Genomic DNA, 21047 nt, shown 5'->3' on the forward strand with positions numbered 1-21047 from the left:
TCCAAGTCGCTGTTCAGAGAAATAGAGGGCTCAGTTTTACCTAATATTTAATTTTTACCCTTTTCTTCTTTTTCTTCCTACAAACCAGAGGTAAATCTAAAAGCCTGTGTTATGGGGATCATCCCTGGAAAAGATCATCTGCTAGGCATGTACGACAAACTGAAATATGATTTTATTGGTTCTTGGTTATTTCATTTATTTTGTTGTAATATGAACTTAATTTGGTACCAGTGGACTTAGTTGTACTTTGAGGAAAGGGCCACAGAAGCCTTAATTATCAATTTTAGGGCTTCCTGCAGGATGGCCATTATTAAAACTTCCTTTTATAAGCTACAGGTTTTGTTGCTGTGTCTGGGCACCTTGCTGGTGGAGCTTTAGCTTTACTGCTGACAGTGTGGGATGTAGGTGATGATATTAATTGCTGCAGCAGGGAACTCAATCCTCACCATGTAAATTGAGGCTCTGGCTCATTCTCTGGCTCTGCTCCTCCTCTAACCACATGGCAACTTCAAAATTCCACAGGCTCTCAAGCAAGAGCTAGGAGAAAAAAGACATCTTTGGACCCAGAAACTCCAGCTCTTGGAAAAATGCAAGGATTCGTTGGACAAGGATTTTATTCGAGTGGCAGGCAACCTGAGGAGAACCAAGACAGAACAGCTTCACCTAAGGAAAGAGCTCTCTGCTAGGTACCCCTTCAAAGCCATGTGTGTCTTTTTTTTTTTTTTTTTTTTTTTTTTGGTGGGGATTGGGTTTTGGTTTTTTGTTTTGTGGGGTTTTTTTGGGTTTTTCACTAGTTGCTTAGCTGTTTAGTATTTTATTTTGGGGGGGTTTGTGGAGCAAAGTCTGCTGAATTCTCAAGAATTTTTCACACAGAGGAAGTGATCTTCTGTTTTGGAGAGTGGATCTGGTTTTAGCACAACGTCTACACTGTGTGGGAGTTAAGGTTTGTGTCTGAACTGATGTACAGTCTTGGAGGTGTCTTTGAAAACACCAGGGAGACCACAGACTGAGAAGTTAAAGCATGAGGGCACTGCCTATTGAGCAGGTGCAGCCATTAAAAAAAACTGGTGGGTTTGTGTGAAGCAGGAGAGCTGTAAAATATATCTGCAGGTATTTTTGCTTTGGGATACAGTTGCTAGGCTCAGGGAAGATGATGTCTCAATTCCCCAAGGGTGTAGCTTAAATGACTTGCCATTAAATATGAAAATGTGACTTTATTGGCATAGGGCTCTTTCTATGAGTTGTCATCTTAGAAACAAGATCATAAAATGGCCTGGGCTGGAAAGGACCTTAAAGATCATCTAGTTCCAAGCCCCTGCCATGTGCAGGGACACCTTCCACTATCCCAGGTTGCTCAGAGCCCCATTCCTGTATTTGGGATGTCCCTAGGGCCTGGCAGCCCCAAGAGCTGATGCAGAGCAGTTGTACCACACTGACTTTTGCTGACTTACCTTCCACTGAACCACCTCCCACATGCTCTCCCTCCGCTTGTAAAAGAGCTGATAAAATACTGATGGCTTGGTTTCTTAAAGCTGTCTCTGTGTCAAAATTGCTTGTGATGATAGCAACCAAAAAAAAAAAAAAAGTGAAAGTGAATTAGAGGGGAAATGGGCAAAGGTTTCTGCAGTGGGAAAGAAGGGTTTCACTGAAAGCTGTCCTCTTCAGCACCGGTTCTGATGGTATCTGCTTGCAGTCAAGTGAAGTTCCCTCCAGAACACTAAGAAATCAAACCAGTGAAGCAGAAGTAGCCCCAGGGTACCTTTTTCTAGGATGACTGACTGTATCCAACCACTATTTCTCCCAAACCCTGAGAAAAACACATTCTTTTGTCCATTGCAAAAGCTTGCCCCACTGAGCTCTTGCTCCTTGTGAGTTCTCTGGTGATTCCTCTGTGGTACCCAGACACATCACAGAAAGCCTTCATCCCTTTCCTGCTGTAGAAAAACCATGTCTGATTCCCTGGTTCTGGATCCTGGGGAGCTGCAGTGTGTAACAGCTGACTTTTGGTGCGTGTCCCAGTAACCAGAGTGTCACCTCCTGGGCCAGCCTGCTCCAAGACGTCACTAACGGGCTGTGGTTTGTGCTCTCTCCCCTGCAGGCAACACGAGTTGGAAACTGTCAAACAGCTACAAGAAGAAACTGCTGGCCAGGCAGAAGCCCTGGGTTTAGAGCTGCAAAAAGCCACCAAGAAGCTGGAGGATGCCAGCAAACATGTAAGGGGCAGCCCAGTTCCCTCTGTGCGGGGCACCAGGAGATGCAAAGGGCCACGACCAGCGCACGGCTGCCCTTGGGGAAGGGAATCGCGTATTCGGAATGGTGTGCCTCCCTGCAAAAGTGGAACCAGCAGAGGAAGTAAAATTTGAGGGGGTGGTGACAACAGTTTGCTGATGAAAGAGGCAGCATTGCATATTTGTGGTGGCTTAAAAAAAAAAAAGAGAGAAAAGAGAAAAAAAAGCCCGAAAATAGCCTCCATACACAGTCCACCCCAGCGTAAAAATGCAGAAGTTCAGAGGGAGCTTTATCACTTCCTGAGAAAGAACAGATGCAGTTTAGTTTCATTTACATGAACTGTAGAGGCTCCTTGTGCTAGCCAGGCTGCTTTATTTTATTTTTTTTTTAATTCCTTTCTTTTTTCCCTAAATATTGTTTTGTGCTTAGGCGGAGGATCAAGTTGAAGCATTTCACTCTGCCTGTGAGGAAGCAGCATCCTTGAAGAGCAAGTTGGAGGAAGCCATTTCTGAGCAGCAGAAGCTCAGGGATGTGAATACAGCTTTAGGAAGCACTTGCCAGTTCCTTCAAGAAAAGGTGGAAGACCAGAGAAGTGAGTAACTCTTGGCAATGTGCCAGCATTCACTTTTTGCATGGGCAAGTACTTTAGGGTTTAGTTACATCAAGGGAGAGCAGGATCGATCTGTAGGTCATCCAGTAAAATGCTCTGTGGAGTCTTGCTTTTTGTTTTGGGGCTTTTTTCCTTTTTTTCTACTTTTCCTTCTCCTTGAAGAGATCTGCCACCATCTGAGTTGAGAAGCAGGTGGGATCCCAAGGGAGTGGATGTTGGGATCCACCAAAGCTTCAGAAGCTCCCGATGAAACCCCTAGTCCTAGGAGGGAAGATCAGTAACTCCATGGGTGGCAGAGGTACTCCTTTACCAAAGGTGTTGTTCCCCACCTTATCCCTAACAAAGCCATCCCTCTTTCTTAAGCTTCCTGAACCAAATAGACCTGATTCTTGTACACTCTGTGTCCTGCTTGTGTTTGCTCTGTGTTTTTGAATGACTGCGTGGTGTTAGGCTGCTCTGTTTAGTGGAAAGCAATCCTGTCACTGCCTCGTACACGTGCAACTTCTGCCAGAGCCATGGAAACTTCATATTGCCTCTTTCTTACTCACTTCCTGACATCAGCACCTCAGTAGCCTGGGCAATTAAATAATGCAGTGGTCTGAGTCCAGAACACGCAGCTTTTTCTTTCCTAACCCTGGAGTCTGATCACTTTCTTATAGAAAAGAGATTTGACTGATTGAAACCCTCTGAATGTTTTGGCCTCAGGCATGCACTTACCATATATGCCCAACATATATATGTGCATAGCAAACAACTCCATGTGAAACCACGGTTTGTCTTGCATGAAAAATTCCCTGGGACCCTTTGCTTTAGCTGTAAGGCACGACTTTGCACTGATGTGGCAGAAACAGCCCCAGACTCTGCTTGCCCCACTCTGATCAGTGTTTTGGTGTTGTTCATGTGTATGTGCTCAGGTTGCTTTCATGCTTCCCTCAAACTGTGCAGCTGCTTCAGTTTGCTCTTAGCAAGAGGCATGACAGTGGAAATAGTTTGTCATTTTCCAGCTCTGAATAGATGAAGTTCTTCTGTAAAGTAAGCTTGAGTAGATTGAGAGAGAACCCCAGATATGTGAGACTGGTGCCACTGTGACTAAAAAAAACTCAACAAAAAAAATCAAACCCCAAAGAGACCCCCAAAAAAACCCCACAACCCTTAAAATGGCTAAGACCTTGGCTTTAAATGACTCCAGTTAATTTGCAGAAATCTCTTTCTGTAGATAAATAAACTGGGAGAAGTGTAGAAAAGTTGCAAAGTGTTATGATGAACAGAGCTGACAAACAGGGCTAGCACTGAAGGAAAGAATAAAAATGCTTTATATTGGTTCCTGCAGAAAGCCAGACAGGTCTGGTGCCTCTTCTGACTGAAGGGCTGGGCTGTGGTCTCCTCCCCACCTACCCACTCCAATCCTCTACTTCCTCTCACCTGCATGGTAAGAGGGGAAAATGCTTCTAAATATAAAGCCCATGGGCTTTAAAATGCCTGTACAGGATGTCAGCTTGAAAGGCCAAATACTTCTCTTCCCCTAAGCCGTAAGTGAGGGATCTGTTTCCACAGGGAACTGTGGCATCCTAACACTAATGATGGGGGAAAGCATTGCCTGTGATTTGCAGGGGAAGAAGTCCAGTGTTTTCTCTTTCCTGTGAAAAACTGTTGCAGGCTTAACCAGACTAATGCAAACTGCAATGAATTTTGATAACGAGTAGTTAGAGATGCTGTAACATCGTTATCAAGTTGTAAGGAACCCTGTTAGACTTGTAAATGTCTCTTCATAGTAACTGCTAATGCACTGAGATGGGAACTGCTGCAGAGGCGGCTCTGTGAATTGCTGTGCCAGGTATGGTGCCCTTTGCTGGGAGCAGGAAAGATGGGCTTGCACAGGAGGGGCTCTGGTGGAAGGACAACCCAGCTGAGACCAGCTGCAAACAATTTGGCAGCACCTGGTATCTTCTTTTCTAACACGTACATAAGCTGCATGTACAAATCTGCACATTATTTTCCTTATTCAGCCTTCTGGGAAAAATGTTGTCAAGACTCTACAGGTGTGGTGTTGGTCTTCACTGTGAGCAATTCTTTGGTGACCGTATCAAAAGCTGCTGAGGGAAACCTTCCCTGATGCATTGGTGGGATTTTTGTCCCACAACCAGCCCTCACTTCTGCAGGCTGGCTTGAAAACAAATGTTTAAAATCCCATAATGTAAGATTTTTTTTCAGTACCCAGGAATAGACAATGAAAGAGTTATTAACTTTGTGGCCCTCTATGGAGAAATACGTTGGAAATTACATAACTCCGGAGTGCTTTGCTTTGAATAAAATTATTTGCTTCAACTTTGGGAGGGGGTGGAGGGGGAGACATTGTGGAAAGACTTTTTTCCCAACTGACTCTAGTAAGGAATGCTATAGCTTAGGATCTGAGAACTCTGGAGTCAACACAGAACAGCAAGGTATTTATAACAGCAAACAGAAGATCCCGAAATGTTCCCTAGGCTGTGACAGGGGCATCAGAGGAGCAGAGTCAAAACTGGGCCAGCTGCACATGAATAAAACTTATATTTGTGAGTTAGGGTCTGCAGAATTAAAGGCTGAGAGTCACAAGGGGAAACAACTGCAGAGTTTTGCAGTTGCAGTTTTGCAACTGGTAGCTGCAAGTTGTTCCGTTTGAAAGATAAAGTTGCATTTTGCTCAGGCTTGGTGGCAGTGCTCCTTCTCATTTTTTCATCTTTGGTTTTTTTTTTTTTTCCTTATCTTACCTGCCTGCCTTAAACTCTCTCTCTATTGCAACAGTGCTGTGCAGAGTTAGAATCTGACTACGCTCTGCTGTCCACATCAGCTGAACACGTAAAAGGGAAGGTAAGTGTTCTTCCTGTGACCGCTGCTGAGCCTGTTAAAATGGGATGCTGGGTTAATTTGGGGTTTTTTTTCTTCATCACCTCAGGGAAATAAATAACTTTCCTCGTGAGAAACTTTGCCGAGTTAAACATTCACTAAAAATAAATTTGAGATCAATATCTGTGTGTATGTGCATGCAGGTGTTTACATGCATACAAAAAGCATATTCCAAACCCTATTGCAATGCCAGGTTCCCATTGCCTCTGAAGCATAACACAGCTGTGTGGCAAATTGCTTTTTGAGAAGGATCAGAGGCTGAAGATAGCAATTCTTCCAATTTCTTTTCCATTTTTCATTGTTTAAGCAATGCTAGGTCAAATACAGCTATGTACATGTTGCTTCAGAAGTTTTCCCAGATGCCTTCTTCAGATGACACCTCTTGGCTTGGCTGAAATAGTGTGTTTTGGATTTTTTTTTTTTTCTTTTTACCCCCTTCACAGGGTTTCAGTGGCTTCTTTGGTTCTCCCGTTGTGCTCATCTTTCCTGGTTTTGTAGTATTTATTTCCAGACCTAGCTTGAACCAACACTTTTGTTGCAAGTGTAAAGTTTAAGTATCCTATCTCTTCCTGTAGCTGTTCTGCCCATTACAGATACATCTTCTGTGGCTTTGTTGTCTAGAAACGCAGAAGAACTTGTATTTGTGTAACTGTTGGTGTTACTTTATGCAGATGCCTGTGTGTGGGGGGAGTTGGTGGCATTAATGTATTCAGTGTGGTGGAACAGCAGCAGTTCTTTTTTTTTTTTTTTTTTTTTTTCAATTAGCAGCTCCATTGCTCCAAACAACCGTGGAGTGAAGGACCCACCTGGTACTCTGACTTTCCCTGGGCACTGCCCTCACGTGTTTCACACTGGCACAGCTCCCCTCTGCTAGGTAAGACTTGGTAGTGTTGGACATTTCTGTCTTTCAGCTGAAATATAGAAAGAGTCGACAGAACAGTCTAAATAGTGCTGAATGTGCTCGTAGAGTGTGGAAAATCTGTTGTGGGCTTTAACCTATTTCTGCGTGTAATCCAGGAATCTGAACCATGATTACAGTGCTTGCAGTGAAAGGCCTGAAAAGGTGGCTGTCTGTCAACCTGACAGACAGTTCCCAAAACCTTAAGACTATTGGTATAAATCATACATCCAAGTATATTCCTGACAGGATGCTTGTCAGTCTGGATCTAGAGGGCATGGGTTATGTTCTTCCCATTCCCTCTGACTGGCACACCTTGAGGTGTCCTGCTCCTTGGCTGCTGAGCTGAGGGCAATCCTGGTTTAACAACCTGAACAGTAAGAGAGCTACTGAGAATAAAATCATAGACAGAATGGTTTGGGTTGGAAGGGACCTTAAAGATCAGCTAATTCCATCCCCCTGCCATGGGCAGGGACACCTTCCACTATCCCAGCTTGCTCAGAGCCCCATCTGGCCTGGCCTTGGACACTGCCAGGGATGGGGCAGCCACAGCTTCTCTGGGCACCCTGTGCCAGTGTCCATTCAGCCTTCTCTTCTCCAGGCTGAACTGCCCCACCTTTCACAGCAGATTGTATTTGCTACTGTCTCCTGCATTCCTGAGTTGTTTGAACTTCCCTGCAGTTCTCAAGCCTTGCAAGGATTGAAAGCAGCCACTGACAGCTGTGCACTGCAGGGCTGCAGGGCGCTGCACTTGGGGTTTCACACACAAGCATTTCTCCCAGCAGTGAGCTGGTACCACGCAAAGGCTCTTCTCACACAGACTATAAATGTTCAAGTGTAATTCCAGGCCATAGTGATGGGAATGGAAGTAGATCTTGTTTTGCTGTATGTACTCCTTATCAGAGCAGTCTGCTACTCTGAAAGTGCTGTTTCAGTTTGTCAAACTCTCCATCTACAAAACAAGTGGAAGCCACACAACCAAACCCCTTCTTAGCAAGATGGAAGTTGCCTTATTATAAATCTTTGCTTGGTTGGTCTGCTTGATTATTTTAGAGTTAAAATTTTAGCTGAAAAATTGACTTGTAACTAAATCAAACTTTGCCAAGGACTACCTCTCTTCACGCTTGTCCTTCTTAACAGATGCTCTGACCTTGGAGATCTCCTGCCCAAATAACCCTCCTGGGCACAGCTGGGACCAGCCTTGCAGGCAGAGCTCTGGCAGCTGCATCTTGGACAGGTGTGATGCAGGACAAGTGTCCACCTCAGATGTGACATCAGGAGAATGCAGGTAAGGTGGCAGAATAACCTCTTTGGGGTGAAGGGGGGAAGAGTCCACAAGGTCTAGCAGATTCCATGTGCTGAGTTCAGCTGCAGGAGCCTCCCTTAGAGGGAATACTGGACACCTGGTGATCAGCTCATGGTAAACCAGGGCAACACTTTGCTTCTATTCACAAATACCAAAACTCTTTAATGGAGCTGCTGTAACCAGCCAAATATAGTGATGGTGTTTCTATTTCATACTGGAGAACTGAGATGTGATTTAGGTATTCTTGTCTATTTTTCATGTTTAACTCACAATTGACATTCCCATTAGATGCCAAAATCCTATTGGCTTTGAGGAGTCACTTTTTTTTTTTTTGCAGAGCTTAGAGCAGGAATTCTGAGGTCTTTGCCTATCAAGCTGCCTCCTTAGATCTTTAAAATAGAGACTGAACTGCCTGAGATTATGAAAGCTGTAGTGAATTGCAGTGAATATTTTAAAAGATAAGGATGTTCCTGAAGGTGCAGAAGCAGGCAGTCTGCAGCAAGAGACTACTCAGCAGCTCTCAAAGCTTTTGACACTGGTTTTCTGTAGAATTGTGCAGTGTGGAGGAGGTTGGGAAAAGGACTGGTGGTGGTTCTTGCTGCTCGGGGGAGGAGGGATTGATGTTGGTGATGAATTTGTCTTTCCCTGAGAGACCAGCTGACTGACTACACAGAGAGTGGTGACTTCAGTTGTTATGTGCTTAAGGAAAATGGGCACTCTATCTCTCTGTTGTTTGGGCAATATGCAAATAAAGCCTGTGTTGCCAGGTGGAAAATATGCTCTGCTGATGACTACACTGATGCAGACCTTCCTGTTTCCATTACAATGATGGACTCTTCACTTGCTGAGGTGAGTGCTGGCTCTGATGCCCGAGATGTGGTTTTGAACAGGCTCAAGCAGTTCATGCCTTGCTCAGACCCAGGTCCAGATGGCTCAGCTATAAATCAGCACTGCTCCACGGTGGATGGAGCTGGCATCAGTCAGCAGGGTGCTGTGGGGGGTGTTCCCTTCTGTTTAGGCATGTTTCTGCAATACCTTGGTTATAAATCTAAATGTCTCAATGTTCACGTGCAACTGGGTCATGCTTTTAGCTGTGGAGTGTTTTAAATGTGGTTTCAAGGCTGGAGACAGTGCTGGTTCTGCAGTGACAGTTGGTTCTGCCAGGGAAGAACTGAGTGTTTTCGCTCTTTTTCTCCACCTGCAAGAAGCCACAGAATGCTTTAGCTGGGAGTACTGCCTTTCTTTACACTTTCTCCCACGGGCACCATGTAACAGCTGAAAAATGCCATCTTTGCTGTATGGGAGCTTTCCTTCAGCTGATGTACTCAGCTATGCCTTCACTGCTGCCCTGAATCCTGCATCTACTGCTTGAGCTTCAGTTTTCTTGTGGCAACAGCAAGAGAAACTGCAGCTCAGCACACCTAAGCTGTGCCTCAATCCTCACTATTGAAATCTACACCTCAGCTCCACCACACAGGGCTTCTAATGGGCTTTACAAACTCCAGTATTAGTGGGGATGGTGGAAGAATATTGGTCAGTGGTTTCTGTGAACCTGGAAATAACCTTTGGGACTAAAGAGCAGCCAACCTCAGGGTGATCCTGGCTGGTGTGTGGTACCTGTGAGTGCAGCAGTGGTCTGGTTGTAGTGGTAAATCAAAGCAGAAAATGCAGTGAGGGTAGAAAGTAAGAGTGCTGGGGACTCTCTGTGGTTTTAGCACACTGGGGTAGAGCAGGTGAAGAACTCCCAGCTTGTGCTGCTACTACTGATCAAAGAGGATCATCTCAAGGGTTCTTACTTTACCGGGTCCTTCTGGAAAGTCACGTCTGTGCAAAGGTGTGTGAAACATCTGTGCTTTGTTGCTCTGGAGCTTTCTATAATTCCAGCTGGGCTCAGAAAAGTAATTTTCTATTCTTATCATTTTTTAGTATAAGCTTTGCACATGAATGTTCTGAAGGGGGAAAATGAAAATGTTAGTTTGCCCCGGAGAAAAGGCAAAGGGACTGTGTCCGGTATTTGTTCTAAACACTGGCATGCAGGAGAATTCGTATATCCTTGCTCAGTAGAAAAAGTCCCTCTAGTTTTCTTTGGAGCTTTATTTCACTGCAGTTGCAGATGTAGTTGAGCAGATCAGCATGTAAGTAACTCAAATTATTTGTGTCAAATCATTGTCACCATAGAAGTTTAGGGGCTACTTAATAAAGGAGAACTTGCAAGACCCAAGTGAAGCTTGGGGGCTTTGTTCTTGTTTTGACTTATAAATGTGGAAGCCATACCCCAGTCTGAGAGCCAGATGAGAGGTCTTCCAAATGTTAGTAATTGTTTCGGATGAGTTGTACCAGACCGTGGCCAGAATTCGTGTGCTGTGATAGAGAACCCTTGGATTATTATGCTGCTCAGAGGGATGCAAGTGGGGGAAGTGATCGGGGATGGACCACAGGATCTTCTTTGGCCATTCTTCCTCATAAAAGGACTGTGCTATTCTCTAAAATCCTGGGCAAACAGATTTTACTGTGGGGGTGCTGAGGCCCTGGCACAGGTTGCCCAGAGAAGCTGTGGCTGCCCCATCCCTGGCAGTGTCCAAGGCCAGGTTGGATGGGACTTGGAGCAAGCTGGGATAGTGGAAGGTGTCCCTGCCCCTGGCAGGGGGTTGGCACTTTGATCTTTAAGGTCCCTTCCAACCCAAACCATTGTATAATTCTATTTTATTAAGAAATCTAGAATGTGGTGTTTCTCTTTTATTGGGTTGGGGATTTTTTTCCCTTTAAGTGGAATCCATGGGAGTGTACAATCCTGGTGGTCAGCTTGGGGTTTTAAAAACTGAATTCAGGGTTGGCCTTCATTGCAAACAGAAACCACTGACCACGTGCCCACCTGGGCAGGGACAGATCATGTAGCAAAATATATAATTTCAGTGAGTTCTAGATGATGCAAGGGCTTCTCTGTTTACTTGGGTGCTGTGTGTTAGTTTTAAAAGCCCTTTAGATTTCTTTTCTTTCCAGCATGATGTTATTCTCCCTCCCCAATACTCCTGCAGACCCAATGGCCTAACAAGGCAAATGCAGTGCTGCACTTCCTCAATCTTATGAGAGAATTCAAATACTAATAATAAAAATAACCTGAATTTGCATTAGAGGAAACATCCACCTGACTGGGGCAGGGCTATGCAAGAGCAGCCCAGCTCTGATGGGGCAGGGAGGAGGGAAAAGGCACTTACTGATGCTGGGAGAAGTTAGTCACTCTTAAGAATGACCAGGGCCCTTGGACAGCTCCTGCTCTCATTTGCTGGGTTTCCTGTGTCCTCTGAGGGCATTTGAGGGGGGAAGAAAGATACCAGAATGCAGGCAATCACTTGCTGATGTGGTTTTTCTGTTGTTTCTCCACACGTACTTCAACAGCGCTCTTGGGTGCTTGATGTGTAGTGAGCTGTCCGGCCTTGTTCCTCCTCTTCTTGGAGAGACAATTGGGTTTGGGGTGGTTTTGTTTTCTATTCAGCACTTCTCTTCAACAGTGGGTGTAATTCAGCAAAAGTCATTACCAGCTTAACCCTTTAAACCTCAGTTCCCCCCTGTATTTTTACCCATAAAGAGAGACCAACCTAACAACTGAATGAGTGAGCTGCAGCTTTCCAGGATGAAATGAGGAAGAGGGATAGTGCACATATAGCACTTCCCTTGACATTAAAAGCCTCAAGAGGATATTGGTTTTGTCTGTGATGTGATAAGACTCGGGTCCAAAACCGCACTGTGGTAGCTCAAGAAACATGAGCAAAACTGCCAGCTTCTAATTGCTTTGCTCCTCTGCTGTTTGCACACCATGGAGGCCTGAGGCCTCTGAAGAGGCTGGGTAATTGTTATATGTAATATTTTAAAACTGGATCCCTTGAAAGGCAGTCACTAAGACGTACAACGCAGCACACAAGTTTTCTGTGTTCTGAACCATCTGCTTGCTCATTGATGTGACTATTAACACTTTTATTTACCTAATGAATCTGATCCCTACATCCAAGTGGAGCTCTGTGCACCTCACTTGTAGGGTTTGAGGTCCAGACTTTGCAAGTGGATCTCTCCTAACGCACAGAGTTAAGATGGAACAGTGGTGCTGCAGTAACTCGTTTGTTGGTCATTGAAAATGTCTGTTAGGAGCAAACCATGGAGTCAGGAACCAAACACATCTGAGTATGACATTCCTGAGATGGCTTCAGACTAGTGGGTGAATCTCTGCACTTACCAGCTAGTTCTTCACTGCTGGAATAGTTTTTGACATACAAGTTTTATACTGGCGCTTATCACTCTGATACTAACTCTTCTCTCTCTCTTTGTGAAGATTGACTGTGGGGAGTCAACACTACCAGCCACTCTGATCCCATCCAGGTCAGGTCTTGTGCAAGATTTAAAAGCCTTTATCAAGATCTGTATCACGTGGATGAGTATCTGAAAGGGTTTTGTTTTGGCAGTGATCACTTAACGTCAGCCCGAGAAGCTCTTGCATCCTCAGTGGAAAGCACAGCGCCGGCACTGAGTGAGTCCTTAACTTGGGGCACTGAAAGTCCTGGATGTGCCCAAGTCTGTGTGTTTACTGAGCAATAAAAACCGTGTTTTCTGCTGTCTGATGTTGCAGGCTGCTTTGTTATGGAGGAAAGATCACCCAAGGGTTTACATGAGAGAGGGGAAGATGTGCCAACTTCTGCAGCAACGGAGACAAACAGCGATAAGGACCCAGCTGCTCCTGTGTCAGGTACAGTGGCTGCTGCACTGCCTGGCACTCACCCACTGAGGAAATGGTTTGCTTCCAGCACATCTTTGAAGTGAGGAAGCTGAGTAAGAGCAACAACTTGAGAATTTCTATTTTTGAAAGTATTTTCACTCACCAGTGCTCTCAAGCCTCCCTGAAGCTGAGTAGGAATAAAGTTTTTTACCCACCTTACAGACAGCACTGCAGACAGGGAGCATGAAAGAACTTGGTGAGATCTTGGGGCTTGCTCAGCTGGCAAAACCCTGAGTGGGTACAAAATCCTAGACAATTCTGACAAGAGTAAAAAAAATGTTTTTATGGGTTTAAAAAGTTATTTAGTTCAGCAGTGCCACTAAACACTTTCCTCTCTTTTAAGGCTGTTGCACAAGAAGCTGGGATGGTTCAAGAGGAGAGATGAGGGGAGAGGCATTTGTGTATGGTTCTGTCTTTTGCGAGAGCCATTAACACCCACCAGATTCTTACTAGATCTGATGGTTTTCTTCCACTGAAAAACCATAAAACCAAACCAAAACTGGAGTGTGTGTACACACTGTATTTAAGCTGGTTTTGTAAAGCTGATCTGAATAAGCAGCACAGAATAGCTGTGCATGCTTGTTTGTAATTTTTTTTTAATCTTTACCTCAATATAAGACTATAGTTTCTTGTTTGGTTTTGTTTCTTTCCTCAGTACTATCTTCTAATTATCTAATTAGAAGATAGTATATAGATAATTATCTAATCTAATTATGTCCCTTCATTTAAAAGCATTTTCTTTCTACTAACTTCCCTCTACTGTTAATTTTCATATGTGGTCCAGGTGCATTTGGCAAAGAGAAAACAGATATGCAGAACAGATCAAAAAGAGCCCCAAGAGCTTTACAGTCTGAGAATCCAGTTGCTTGTTGCACATATCTGAAAAGAAAGTGTTTCTAGTATTAGAGCTGATAAATCTCCCCTTGCAGGCTTCAAACCTGAAGCTGGAGTTTTGGTTGGCTTTTGTTTTCTTTTTTGTTTTTCCCTGTGCCATTTCTTTGTCTCACACCTGTGTGTGACTGCATAAACAGACGAGAAAACAAAATATTCCAGATCTTCTTAAAGGTATAAATATTAATTATAAGCTGCCTCTTTAAACAGAAAACATAACAACAACAAAAAAACCTCCATGCTGGTAGCAAGATAATAAAATTTATTCATCCGAGGGAATATTACTGCAACTCTTGCAACTTCAGCTACAGGAAGTACATGATATTCTCAGCTGTAGACATATAACACTTCTTACTGGGATTTTTTCCAATCATAGTTATCATCACACTTCTTCCTATGTGTATTTGTAGTGTTCTTTGCTGCTGCCTCTCTTTCTTGGTGGTCTTTCCTGGCATTTGGTGCAGTTTTTCAGCCCTGTTGGCCCATGGCTAAAACAGTGCGTGTTGGAAGATTGGTGTGTCTTTTTAATTGTTACATTTGGGTTTGGGAATGTTTCTCCACAGGACGAAGTCAGATCAAGAAGGAATCCTGCCTGGTGATGGAAGAACACAAGCCTGTGTTTCAAAATATTTTGAAGCAAGACCTGGTAAGAGTCCTGGTGACAGTGAAAAGCCAAACTGGGTTGGCTGAGCATTGACAAAGGAGGGGACAGGCCCTTCCAGGGATGGTATGGCTGCTCTCTCGCTGTAACTGCTCTGATGTGCCTTTAGGAGGTGGACCAGGGAAAGAAAAATAATAAAGAGCGGAGTGAGGAAGCACCAGCTGTGGTTCCCAGCAGGAAAGGTAAGAAGGTTTTGCTGAACAAATTAACATTACTGGAGTAATGAGCCTTGGTCAGCTGAGTTCAGAGCTATGTAGAAAGATGCAGAGAGCTGCCTGTCCCACACCAAACATGACCGGGGCTTTTTTGTTTTAAGGCTTAGTAGCTGCAATTGGAGGTGAAAATGAAGAGCAGGACAGTGGTGTCATGAAAATCTGCTCCTCTGATTTCTGCAGACACTCATCTAACCAGCTCTATGTTCCTCTAGACAGGAGGAAAATTCTTAGCTGCAGAGGAGTTTGAGATATTTGAAACAGTTCTGGCACTCCTGCTCTCCCCAGAGATTTGTAAAAGAAGCATCTCTGTGTGCTATAGATGATATAAAAAGGCAGGATTTTGTTTCTCCTTAGACATCTCCACTTTTCAAATCACCTCCTCTTTTCCCTTTGGAGCTCACTAAAAGCTAATGAAGGTAGTAAGTCCTACCTACATAACATCCTGAAGCCAAAACCTGCAATTAACCATTTCTGTGCTAGTAAGATGCCAGCTGAAGTCCCCTGAACAACTGACTTTTTGGGTTTTGTACAAGTGGCAGTGCTGTGGTGTCTCGCAATGAGCAGAACCTGAGGCACATGAGTTGTTTTCAGTGGCAAGAGCTCAACACTGGAAATCTTGAACAGGGGCTTCTGTGGAAGCTTAAAAGACTCTCACAGATTGGTTTGGAGAGGCTGTTTTTTCACATTGGTCTGAAAACCTTTTTTTTGGTCTCTTCTCAGGGAGTTCACCCACTGCAGGTGGCATTAAAGGAGATAAAACCAAGCAAAATGAGCCGTAAGTGTTTTGACTTTCAGCGATCACCTGCAGGTATGAATTTAAAGCCACAGTCTGCTCCATGGTTCTTTTTCTTCTCCTACAGTGACTCCCCAAATGAGAAGGAAGTGGAGGTAAGCTGCTTGTACCCTGAAGTGTCTCGGACAACAGATTTTGTAGCTAAACCCTGATTAATATCTCCTCCTGTGTAAAAGAATGTTCCAGATTAAACTGGATGTATTTCTGTAGGTTAACTTGTGAAATCTTTCTTTCCAAGCCTAATGAAAATTTTTGCAAGAGATGGGATGGAGAAAGGTGGAAATCTGTAAAACTGAACAAAGACTTGTCACTACTGTGACATTTGTTTGCAAGCTTCAAGGAGCATAGCTGTGACCTCCTCCCAGGCAGAATGTGCTGATTTAAGACAGTTTTGTCAAAAGGCACAGATGGCACAGTGTGCTGCCAGGATGTCACCTCTTCTGGCTGCAGAACATTCCCCCCATCACTACAGATGGGAAGACCTTCTTTGAGGAAGTGGGTCATGTTCACTTACTCTTCTGCATCTCCCCTAAACTTTGTTCCTAGGGTATAGTCCCAAATGTTATGTCAGTGTCCAAATCTACTTAAACTTCTGCATCATTTGGATTACCCAGAAATCTTTTCCTCTCCCACAACAGGCTGAATTTCTGAGGCTGTCTTTAGGTTTTAAGTGTGATTTGTTTACCTTGGACAAGAGAGTGAAGCTCGAAGAGAGGTCTCGAGACTTGGCTGAAGAAAATTTGAAAAAGGAGATCACAAATGCTGTGAAGATGTTAGAGGTCAGTATTGGTCAGGGCTGGTAGGGTGGATGGGATAAGTAGATGTGAGTGTCTCTCTTGAAACACTCCCCCGGTATAACAGCTCTTTAAAGGGGGTGTGTGTGCATGGGATACATGACCAGCAAATCTGAATGAAGTTCGGGAGCAATGCAGTTGAAATATGAGAGATTGAGGGATAACCTTGATCCAAGTACATTCCCTGCTCAGGCAGCAGGGAATTTTTCTCTTGCACAAACATTTGACCCCTGCTTCAGCTGATTTAATGCTCCAGACTCTGCCCACTGGAGCTCTCTATCTCAGTTACACTGATTGAGGATGTTGATGTGGGCCTGAACACAACTCCTCAGTGCCATCAGCTCAACCCTTCATTCTCTGTTAGTAACTCACACCAGTTTTCTTACCACTGTGTGCTCTTAGGCATTAGCTCCTTTGTGTGAAGAAGATAACCAAGCACAGGAGATCATTAAGAAGCTGCAGAAAAGCCTGCAGTTCCTTAGCCAATATGCAGCCCGAGTCGCCAGCAGAGCAGAGATGTTGGGAGCTATTAATCAGGTAACACTTTCCATCTAAAAGTACTTTGTACAAAACTAAAATCTTCCAGATGTAAAGGGATAGCCACATCTTGCTTTCTGGGCTTCTGGTTCCAGGATTAGATTTGGGAATCTGATGTAGGTAGTGTACTCTTCTCACTCTGTGTTATTATAAGGAATCCCAGGCACTGAGAGCAGCTATGCTGCACTAGAATTGTGCAAAAACCCACAGCAGAAATAAGGTTCTGGTTGAAAAAAACAAAAGATTTGGCAAGTGGGATGTACAAAATAGCAAGCAGTGGGTAACAATTGCCTTGATGCTGCAAAAGTTGTTCTGTGCCTTATGGAAAGGGCAGTAATCAGCTAAATCTATGGAAAATTACAAAGCCCTGCTCAAATGTTAGGTGTAGTTGTGTATAATACCCCAGAGCAGCATGAAAATGTGACTTGGCAATACCAGCAAATGCATGGTGGCAGCTGAGACTGTAGATCAGAGGAGATGAGGATGATGACAAGTTGTAAGGGCTTGGAAAACTGAAGACTAATTTATTTATTTTACAACAAGAGTGATCCCTGGCAAAAAGAAAGCTGTGTATGTATTGGGTTGTGGGTTGTAGTGAAGCTTTGAAAGGGAGGACAGAAGTGAGAGGCTCTTGTACCATGGTGATACCAGAGGAGAGCAGATGCTTGAGGGGGAAATCTCCAAACATGAGGCAGTTCCTGAGAGCTGCTCCTTTCCCTGCTCCCTCAGGAGAGCCGGGTGAGCAAGGCCGTGGAGGTGATGATCCAGCACGTGGAGAACCTGAAGCGCATGTATGCCAAAGAACATGCGGAGCTCGAGGAGCTCAAGCAGGTCCTGCTCCAGAACGAGAGGTCCTTCAGCTCTCTTGGAGACAGAGGTAATCAGGAAAAGCCTCTTTTTCTCCTTGCTAGCACCTGCCAGCCAGGCCCTTACAGCTGCAGAATAATTATATAATCCCTCCACATCTTAGGTGGTGGGATTATATGGTTGTTTTATCCCCTCTTCTAAAAATGGGGGGAAATTGTAATTTATTAACAGTATTAAAAGCAGCTCTCTGAAATTGAACTTGTACCTAAACTGTCAGGGATCTGAGAGTGTGGGGGGGGGGGGGGGGGGGGGACCATTGCAAATACACAGGAATGTTCTGGCTCTCAGAAAAGTGCATGGCATGTGTTGGTGATAATCTTATTCCTTGTGAGCAGTAAATTTGGGTTCTTGTTTGCGCTGGAGTATTCACAGTAGCTATTTCTAGGTAGCTGAGCTTTGGCTGCTCTCTACAGATGCACCCTGCCCTTTTCAAAATGGGAATTACAAACCCCTCAAGTGCAGGGGGTGTCTATTTCCCCCTCTAAGCAGCCAGGTTTGCAGACAATGCTGTGCACTTGTGGTTTTGCCAGAGAAGTATTAAATTCTTCGGAAAAATAGGAGGACGTGTCCTGTAAAAACCAAAAAGGAAGTCTTGCACACCAGTAAAATCCTTGCAGGAGCCTTTTGAATCACAGTCCTGACTGTGAAAGTCTTATAACAGGACATTGCCTCAATAATAGAATACATTTGATGATAGTGACAGAAGTAGATGCTTGCAGAGGATGGGTAATGTGTGAATGCTATGAATGTCAGGAAGCTTTTCACTGAGGTCTCATTTCTGCTTTCTGAAAGTGCTCTTTGCTTAAACACTGCAGAAAGTCAGACCTTAAGCTGCAAATTAAACTCACTGCACTCCTGTAAGCAGCAAACTCCTCCTGTAATGCTCTGATGTTTGATATCTTTGCAGATGAATCTACGAATAAAAAACTACCAAGTCCTTTTAACTTTAAGGTAATGGCCCTTATATGAAATTTCAAAATTTTTTAAAGTGTGTGTGTGTGTGTTTTTCTTTGCTTTGTCATGTGCTGGTGCTCTGCTGCATGCTTGATGTGGTGCTTTTCTGTCACAAATATGGGCTGATGTAATCAAACATGAAGGTTTACTTTTCAGTCACCCCACTAACTTTCTAAGTGGTCCCCCTTAGAAGATGAAGCTGAAATGGTCGAGCTCTCACTCACTGGTTAAGAAAAACTGTTCATGTGGGATTCTCTTGGGGTTAAAGGAGGGCTTAGCACAGAAATATGAGAAAAATAGATGGGAGTAGTTCAAACTGAGTGTAGGAATTCCTGTAAGCAAGATTAGGGGAATTTAGAGACATTCAATTTTGGTATTTTGCTGGAAGCTGTGTGCAGCCAGCTTCACTCAGGTGGGCAGAAAGCACTTGGTGTGGAAAGATGCTGCTTTCAAAATATTATTTCATCTGCACTTGAGATTGGATTCTTTGTGTGTCATCTCAAGCTAAGCATCAACATCTCTTTTTTTAATATAGCTTGTGTAAAACAGATGGTACTTTGTGTGGTCAGTGGGTAACCCAGTTGTGCCCTGCTAAGAGCCAGTAATGCCTCTTATTTGTATAGCCCTCGTCAGCCCTGCGGAGAGTTAGCATTGCAACAGTGCCCAGGAGTGCTGGGAATGCAGGGATTGGGGTGCCACTGGTAAGTAGGGGCTGCTGGAGGGATGCTGAGGTGCTTCACCTCCCCAAAACTGGCTGGGATGAAGCATCAGAATGGCAGTGCAGTAAATGTGGCAAATTTCTCCTCCAGGCCCAGTTCCACGAGCCTGATGGAGATGAACGGACTGACAGATTCAGCAGGAGATCAAGCAGTTGGTAAAGTCACCTGGGCTTGTCTTTGAATAGGGGGAAATATTTTTCAACTCTAACTGTGCCTGTATTAAGCAGTTGATGGAGCATCTTGAGGTATAATGATGTTTAGGCTACACCTTTCACATTAGTTTTATGTGCTATAATAGGTAAATGAGGCTCATGAGCTCTCCTATTTTATTTATTGAGCATTGAGAGCTTTAAAAAAAAAAATCCCCTCAACTTTCTTGCTTTAGAACTAGAATGTGAAATCTAAGTATGTGCCATTGATGAATCTGTAGTTTTGTTTGGTTTTTTTTTTTTTTTTTAATACTCCTAATTTCAAGCAATTAAATTTGAAAGTTATTTGTCTGAGCTCAACCAAATGAGTAGGCTGCTGCTAAATTTCTCATTTCCTGCTCTCTATCTGCTGGGGAAATTTAAACAAACTATTTTAACATATGGCAGGGGCAGACTAGGGGTGAAGCAGAATGAGAAGCGTCCTTCGCTGCAGAGGTTCCTCAGCACCTATTCCTGGGCAGAGTATGAAGAGGAGCATTTTGAAACCAAGTAAGTTCAGCAGCAGCCTCCTCCCAGATATGCTGCTTTGTTTTTTGAGGAGCTTTTAATTCACCACCTGGTCAGGGCTCTAAAGCCAAGCTGTTGTGAATTTGGCAAAGCTTTGGAACTGTTGATTGTTGTTCACAGAAATGAGCAGTCAGAATTGCCTGCTGAAGTACAGGAACAACCAACCAGGAAGGAAAGTGTCTCTGAAAAAGGAAAATATCCATCCAAATGGACCTTGGAGTCAGTGTAAGTGTTTTTCACAAGTTAAAGCCGTGTTTGGTAGGTGCATGGGGGAAGAGGGTTCAAACTAAAGGCCAGGACTTTTAGTGCTTTCTACAAGCAAGATTTCTTGCTGCTCTTGCAAGGCAGCTTTTGTGAATCCTCTTCAGAAGCAGTGTGAGGTACAGGGAGCGGGGGTGGACTGCTGAGCTGGGTCAGCTTATCAAGGATTTGCTTCCTTGACCATGTCTTAAAGCCAGAACCGAAGCTCCCTGCACAGCTCCCAGAACAGTAACAACCTGTCACTTGTGAGGATGTTTGTTTGTGGGATCTCGTTTGTTTTAAGGCTTTTTGGGGTGGGGTGGGAAGAGCTGCACATTTTGAAGAAACACTGAAGGGTTCTGTGCTTTCCTGTCCTGCTCAGGTACAATTTGGTGTCAGCGTGGGCATCCCACTTCAAGGCTTCCTTTTCCAACGCGAACAAAACCCTCTGGGTGTCCGTGTCCATCCTGGTCCTGCTGGCTGCTCTCACGAGCTTCCTCACGGGGCTGTCCCTGCAGAGACCGGCAGATGCAGCCCCCGTAGGCACCGGGGACTCCTGGACGTCGCTGCAGCAGCTGCTGTGGCCCTACACGGGACTGCAACACAACGGCCCTCCCCCGGTATAACCCCGGCTCCCCTGCTGGAGCTGCGCTGCCGCCGCTGCAGACAGGAGCTGAAGCTGAGATTTATTTAAGGTTACACGTTTCGATTCGTTTTGTTGGGTTGGGGGTAGTTTTTGGGGCGGAGATGAACTTTTTTTCTTTAAAGCATGACTTGAAATGAAAAAAATATATATATTTTTTTCCCCATTCTGACAAAAGTCATCTTTAAAAGTAGCTAAAAGGGCCTCAGTTCTGTTGAGGTTTACAACAGAACAGCAGTTTTGAACATAGCTAACAATAAACATGTCTAGGTGGTCTAGCCACAAGAGAATAAAGAATTTATTTTGCTTGAACAAAGATAAAATGT

The 21047-nt window shown here is 44.3% G+C and overlaps 1 protein-coding gene across 1 annotated transcript in view; it reads left to right on the top strand.

Annotated features, from left to right (window-relative positions):
• The window catches only part of IRAG2 (inositol 1,4,5-triphosphate receptor associated 2), a 35500-nt gene extending 14500 nt beyond the window's left edge, over nucleotides 1-21000 (top strand). Inside the window, exons 16-39 of the mRNA XM_048300641.1 lie at nucleotides 523-686; nucleotides 2099-2213; nucleotides 2659-2821; nucleotides 4612-4673; nucleotides 5621-5686; nucleotides 6488-6596; nucleotides 7761-7908; nucleotides 8694-8775; nucleotides 12251-12297; nucleotides 12381-12445; nucleotides 12545-12661; nucleotides 14146-14228; nucleotides 14353-14425; nucleotides 15179-15233; nucleotides 15319-15346; nucleotides 15890-16030; nucleotides 16448-16582; nucleotides 17312-17459; nucleotides 18357-18400; nucleotides 19027-19104; nucleotides 19213-19277; nucleotides 19719-19820; nucleotides 19959-20063; nucleotides 20461-21000. Coding sequence (XP_048156598.1) covers nucleotides 523-686; nucleotides 2099-2213; nucleotides 2659-2821; nucleotides 4612-4673; nucleotides 5621-5686; nucleotides 6488-6596; nucleotides 7761-7908; nucleotides 8694-8775; nucleotides 12251-12297; nucleotides 12381-12445; nucleotides 12545-12661; nucleotides 14146-14228; nucleotides 14353-14425; nucleotides 15179-15233; nucleotides 15319-15346; nucleotides 15890-16030; nucleotides 16448-16582; nucleotides 17312-17459; nucleotides 18357-18400; nucleotides 19027-19104; nucleotides 19213-19277; nucleotides 19719-19820; nucleotides 19959-20063; nucleotides 20461-20704 — 2439 coding nt within the window. The 3' untranslated portion in view covers nucleotides 20705-21000. The remainder of the gene's footprint in view (nucleotides 1-522; nucleotides 687-2098; nucleotides 2214-2658; nucleotides 2822-4611; nucleotides 4674-5620; nucleotides 5687-6487; nucleotides 6597-7760; nucleotides 7909-8693; nucleotides 8776-12250; nucleotides 12298-12380; nucleotides 12446-12544; nucleotides 12662-14145; nucleotides 14229-14352; nucleotides 14426-15178; nucleotides 15234-15318; nucleotides 15347-15889; nucleotides 16031-16447; nucleotides 16583-17311; nucleotides 17460-18356; nucleotides 18401-19026; nucleotides 19105-19212; nucleotides 19278-19718; nucleotides 19821-19958; nucleotides 20064-20460) is intronic.
• Nucleotides 21001-21047: the final 47 nt, after the last annotated feature.

The sequence above is a fragment of the Corvus hawaiiensis genome, chromosome 4 (genome assembly GCF_020740725.1).
Source record: "Corvus hawaiiensis isolate bCorHaw1 chromosome 4, bCorHaw1.pri.cur, whole genome shotgun sequence".
Lineage (NCBI taxonomy): Eukaryota > Metazoa > Chordata > Aves > Passeriformes > Corvidae > Corvus > Corvus hawaiiensis.